Source organism: Pempheris klunzingeri, chromosome 6 (assembly GCF_042242105.1).
Source record: "Pempheris klunzingeri isolate RE-2024b chromosome 6, fPemKlu1.hap1, whole genome shotgun sequence".
Classification (NCBI taxonomy): domain Eukaryota; kingdom Metazoa; phylum Chordata; class Actinopteri; order Acropomatiformes; family Pempheridae; genus Pempheris; species Pempheris klunzingeri.
The window spans coordinates 10,579,432-10,585,770 of NC_092017.1; the positions used below are offsets into that span (position 1 = coordinate 10,579,432).

At 40.0% G+C, this 6,339-nt stretch overlaps 1 protein-coding gene across 1 annotated transcript in view; it reads right to left on the reverse strand.

Annotated features, from left to right (window-relative positions):
- Positions 1-5,398, reverse strand: part of polrmt (polymerase (RNA) mitochondrial (DNA directed)) — a 50,578-nt gene extending 45,180 nt beyond the window's left edge. The window contains exons 1-4 of the mRNA XM_070831827.1: positions 5,232-5,398; positions 4,487-4,585; positions 3,178-4,007; positions 2,550-2,683 (exon numbers count right to left, since the gene is read on the reverse strand). Coding sequence (XP_070687928.1) covers positions 2,550-2,683; positions 3,178-4,007; positions 4,487-4,585; positions 5,232-5,373 — 1,205 coding nt within the window. The 5' untranslated portion in view covers positions 5,374-5,398. The remainder of the gene's footprint in view (positions 1-2,549; positions 2,684-3,177; positions 4,008-4,486; positions 4,586-5,231) is intronic.
- Between the last annotated feature and the right edge of the window lie 941 nt (positions 5,399-6,339).

Sequence of the window (6,339 nt, forward strand, 5' to 3'; positions counted from 1 at the left end):
GAAGCTCTCCATTAACTAATCAAGCCAGGAGTGACACGGGGGAGTGATAACATTTCATCATTTCCCTGCAACATCACATTGTAGAGGGGTGGGCTATTTTGCTCGGCTTGATTAGAAACTAGCTGTGCCCCAGTTCACAAGGTGCCTTTTTCAGAAGGACACAGCCTACGAAGGTCGGACCTTCAGAAGACTGAAGGCATCAAAAACACCAAAACTAATGACGCATTCAGGCAGCTTTTGTCAAAACATGAAACTCAAAAAATTCTCAAAAAGGAAAAAGATTAGTATTAAATGAAGGTACTGAATGCTTTTTGAGGGTGATGCAGATATCAATATTTGAGAGTTAAAAACATATATATGAAGAATAAATATCCATCAACACTCTTTATACCACAAACATATTGGATAAGGAAACAGGACACAGGAGTTTTTACAGTTGAAAAATAATTTTGTCAGTGCTCGCTGGTGGACGAACATTATAATGGCAACACTATTTCTAAATGACTTCCAACCAATCTGGCTTTATGACACCAATACCAATATACAGTATATGTGACATAAGCTAAAGTTGGCTGATAAGGTCAACAAGGGATTCTAGGAGACAAAGGATGCATTACTTGTGTCACCTGTTATCAAAAGAGCTTTTGGAATAAGAGCACCCTGTCTACATGTTATGATATATTCTTGAAATGCAGACTGAAGAAGATTACAGCTGAACTGGACTTATGGTCTTATGTAGCATAATTATGTAGTTTCAAAGAGGGCGTGCATGCTCTGCAAGGTCCATATGCCAACATGCATTAGGGTAAATGAATCAAACACCCACTGTGCCCTGTAGTTTCTCTGATATAATAATTCAAGACTAATGCTAGACCCCTCAAAATAAAGAAAATTCAATATTAGCTCTGCCAGCAGGCCAGCTGATTGTATTGGTTGCCATCAAACAGGCACACACTGTGACACATGTAGTCTTCTGCTGAAGCTGTGCCAAGTAGGTGTATAGTGCATGTGCTAAATGTCACGTAATATATCTGAGTGTGAGGCGAACACACAGTCAGTGATAGAACAACTCAATTAATAATACTGAACAGTGATTTGTCAGAATGACCTAGTTACAGCTGAGACACAACTGGGCTACTGGCTGTCAAGGTTGATGAAAAAAGTTGCTGTTCTGCTGTCTTGTTACAATTTAATTTGTCTAAGCCAACCTCATTTACACTGCGTCGCATGCTGCCACAGCCAAAACAATTTTAAGAGGGCTTGCAAAAAGCTACAATAATTATCACAAAAACTTCCACAAGTAAGAAAAAAATTTAAGAAACAACAGTGATGCTGAGTTGCCATGGCTACAATATGCAGAGATGGTGGAAAAGAACAGTAAATGAGGTGCAAAGTGTTGGGAACACTTGTGTCTGTCAGCTTAATCCAGGAGAGACAATAAGCACTGATGCTGTTTAACAGTCAAAATAAAGCACGCCTCAGTTTATAATCAATAGAGAAGACAACTTGTTGATGTGGTCTTAATAGCAAAGGGGACTGTATCCATCCCTGTGGAAATCATATTGTTGCAGCAACAAAAGTAAATCAATTAAGCTTGAAAATAGTGCCGCGGACCATAAAACCAATAACAAAAATCTATTAAAGAAAAAAAATCCAAAACATCAAGCACAAAAAACTCAAGTAGGGAAAATCATAGTAAACATAATTGAATTTGGTTGTACATCTACTGTAAAAGTCCTACTAGTGACTCTTGAGGTTTTAGCTGCTCCTTAATCCCCAGCTGACTGGAGCAGCATCTGACCAACACTGATATCATGTACGCCTCAACTAAGTCAACAATAATTCAGCAGTGAAAAAGAATGTAAACAACTCTTGCGTTACAAAACTTTTACATTTTGAGCAAACTTTAACTTTCAAAAAATGAGTCTTACCTTCATTTGCTATACTTGTCAGGGGTGATCAGAAAATAGGGCATCACAGCGAAGGCATCATGAGTTTACACAGATACATATCTGACGAGCTGATTTACCTGTTGCATCTGAAGTCCACCGTGCAGACTTTATGAGATGCCATGCAATATATTATCATCATTTGTAATAAATAAAATGCATTTAAATGTTGTACAGTAAATAAGTCTAAATATTAGGATATGAATGGAATTTAAGAGTGGATTTTGTGACACAGAAATATCAGTATATGGTGAATGCAAAGCATGAAGCTAGACCCACTTTGACCAACTCCTCCTTTCAAATGAGAGCCATTACCAAAGGGTACATCACTGAAAACCAGACGCACTTCTCTACTTCTCTGACACCATTATTTTTAGATAAAAACAGCCATAAATAGTGACAATCAGTTGTAAATAAACCAACCATGAGTATAGCATGACCCCTGCTGGTGACAGTCTGTATTGACACTGTCCTCCCTTAAAACTCAAAAATATCAAATGCTGAACAAATGTGTTAACTTGTCAAACGCTCGTTGTCACATACACAGCTTTGTTCGTGCGTGGTGTGTGTGTGTGTATGAATGCATGTTTATATATATACCTTGTTATGAGCTTTGGGGAGCAGTTTGGTTTTCTGCCCATACACTCCAGAGCAGCGCTGTAGGATCCCACATTTGGCTTCAGCCCAGCCTCTTCTAACAAAATAAATATGCGGCCAATCTGACTCAATGTGCCCTATAAACAGAGAGAGAGACATGGGAAGACTGTTAGACCTGTGCTGCATGTCATTCCCCTACGCTCTTTCCCCACATTCCCCATCTCTCTCCACCATCAAATAAACACATAAAATGTGCAAAAATAATCTTAAAAAGAAACAAACTTTGCTTTCATGTACACTTGATATGTTTACTCCAAAATGTTATCTGACACAAAGGAAACATGTGACAATTAAAATTACTAACAAAGATGAGACAGAACTTAAAATATGTGGTTCACTTATAAAATGCAATAGAAATGCTATCAGCTGCCAGGGAACCAGTGAACGTGACAGCACTTAATAATACAAACACTTGCACATTCTCTCATTCACCAGTAACGAATTACCATCCCGAGGAAGCTGTCTTGCCTTCAGTTTTAACTAATAAAGCTAATTATTTTATCACCAAAAAAGTAATGCCAAAGCCACATGGGCTCAGTTTAAAACATTATATCTCAGTTGGTGAACTCACCTTTTTGGCCCACACCCTCATCAAGATGTTGTAAATGTTTGTGTTCAGATGTTTACGTCGCCTCATAACTCTGTGCTGGCTGAGCAGAAAACAGTGTGCCCTCTCAATGTCCCCAGCAAAGACACTGGCCTCCAGGTAAGAGCGGATGCTCAGCTGGATGTCCTCACATGCAGTTCCTTGACTCCCCTCCTGCGGGTGGTCTGGGTTACCTGAAGATGTCAACTGGCGTACTTGTTGACTGAGCCTCCTCTCCGGCTCCTCCAGCTCTTTGGCCATGTCCTGGGCATCAGTAACAGTCTGCTTTTGGCCCTTTGTACCAGAAACCCAAGTTTTTGAGCTCTTCTGTTTCCCCTCAGATACCTTATGTGGCACGACTCCTGTCCCTGCTGCAGCAGAAGTACGGGAAACTGCAGCACGAATCTCATCCGACAATTTCATGCCACCTCTGCTCTTCTTTTTAGCTGTGGCGGAAATAGTTTTATGTGACGTACCGGGGTGCATCAAACTGCTTTTGCTACCTTTAGATTTGGCTGGAGGTTTCTCCTTGACATTCTTCTGTATTTTCTGCTCAACGTGCTGCTGTTTCTTGAATTTGCTTTTCTGCTCCAGAGTTAATTTTTCCATCCAGCGGCTGGGCTGAGATTTAGAAGCTCCTTTCGCAAGAGTCTGTCCTGATTTGGGAATGTCACTTTTCTCCTGAGGAGAGCTTTTAGGACCCTTAACAGTAAAACCCCATCTTCCAGAAGTGGGGGTTTTAACAAATTGCACCTTTGCACGTTGGACATCTAAAACGACGTCAGATTGGAGCTGGTTGATTCTGGCCTCAAGCACTGAAAGGGAAAAATAGAAAAGGCATCTAATGTGAGGAAACAAAAATGACTTACAAGCCATTTTCAGAGTATCACAGAAAAAAAGTACAACAGGCTATAATGGCTTGCAATTAGACCTTGCAAGTATTTTAACATCTCACAGGCTGGTAATACAGTAATCTTGGACACATACAATGGGAACAAATTATGGAACACTATGGAGCATTTTTAAGTCAAGGTATAATGTATGATTTTCACAAAATTACAGTGAAATGAGGCTCTTCTGGACACATCAGTGTACCAGCATGTCTATCAGGAGTCTTGGAAAAAGAGCAAACAAATATAAATTGATGTGGCAGCATATGGAGAAGAAATCCTGTCAGAGAACACTACATACAAATGTATCTGGTATGATATTGCATTTATCTTTAACATGCCACTTAGCAAAGTTTGACATTGGTGGGTTAGAAAACTGACAGCAGCTGTCTACAATAACATACCGTCTAACAACTGAGACTGTTCCAGTGCACGTTTCTTTCCATCTTCTGTCTTTGGGATTACAAATGAAACTTTTCTTCTCTGAAGCTGTAAGGGTGTCTCTGAAAAAATGAAAACAATTGTACAGCATTAAAGCTTATAGTAAATAACGCACACGAACATCCTCTACTAATCGGCCTCTGCTTCCTAACAAATTAAGCCTTCTTGCATTCATTTTGAAGCAGATTTCCTCCACATAGACACGACGAGCACTTGGGGGTTCAGAGTCAGAGTGAAGGACCAGGAGCAGCGGGGGATCGAACCGCCGACCTCTGGGCTGACAGGCTCCATCACCTGAGACTGAGCAAACACACATCTGCCAAATGGGCTAAAATAACAGTGACAATAACAGTATAAACTTATAGGTTTAATAGTTAAATTAGGACCTGGGATCATTTGCAGGTTTTCCCATTGAGTCCATAGCAATATTGGGGGCACTTGGATCATCTGAAGAGATTTCAATGAGCAAAAGCAACTAAAAAGGCAGCTCCGACCACCAAGTTGTGTCCAAACATTTACAAACTATTACAAACTGTTACATGAGCTAAACCTGCAATGTGCTCGTCCAACATTACAAGAGCTATTCAGTAAACCGTCTATTGAATTACCATGTAAGCACATTGACATTTAACCCCAGAGTCCTCCACGACACTGTCCATCACCCTGTAACTGTATAGGCTACTTGAGGGAAACACTCCTTCGGCTCACCTGATATTCGTCTGACTGTGCCGCTCCTCGTGGACACACACAGCTGACAGCAGTCTGCTAAGGACAGGCGACCGGCACACTTTCCAAATAAACTGCGACGACTCAGGCATTTGGCAAAGGCACACACTCTGAGGAGAGACATGTTGACATGTAATAACCGCGTTACTTCTGAGCTCTAGGCCGCCATCTTAAATGAGACCAAGCTAGTCGCGAGGAGCGATCATCGTACTTGAAGGCGTGGTTAGAAGATCGCAGATAAATCGATCGAGTCTGACTTTGTCATGCATGTGATTATTAATACTGTGTGTTTCCCAGGTGAGTCCTATATATTTCTGTAGTTCGGCGGGGATAAACCTTACGTTATGACATCATTGTTGTATTAACTGTATTTTTGCTGTGAGTGATTTATGTTATGATGTCACCATTAGACCTACTGGCTCAGCAGGAGTGGTTGCACAAGTTTTTGGTTATTGTATGACTACGATGCATTACCAAACGTGAGTAGACTCTCCTGTTCACATACTGTGTGTAGTTTAGGTGAAGCTCATGTTTTTAGATCAGCATATTCAAATGTGAGTCGAAAATCCAGGAGTCCATATAGATCAGCCTATATGCACATGTTGAGCTTCAGTGTGGTAAACAATAATTCTGCTGTAGGTTGTGGATTTCAAGTAATAAGCAGCTAAATTGAGAAATACAAGTTATTAAGGTTTCACAGCATGGGATCTTATATGGTCACTGAAACATTACAAATTGGACAAAGTTGGATTAACATTAAAGAATATAGTTAGAAATAAGGCTCAGGTTATACAAACTTTACATCTGTTACAGTTGTGTGGGTTCAAAGTCAAGATTGGCATTTTCAAATTATTATTTGAAATTATTTTTATTAAATAATTTTTTTAATTCTTTAAATTAAGTTTTCAAATGAACCTGGGGAAAGAAATCCCCCAGTGCCCATCATGGCTTAAGTTGCCATCTTGTCAGTAGCCAGATCCTTTTACAGCTTTTGTCCTCCCTGTTCTTCCAGCAAATGTTACTTCAAGTGGGTTCAGAACATAATGAGAGTTATTTAAAGGGCAACCAGTAATTAGATCACAATATTTGT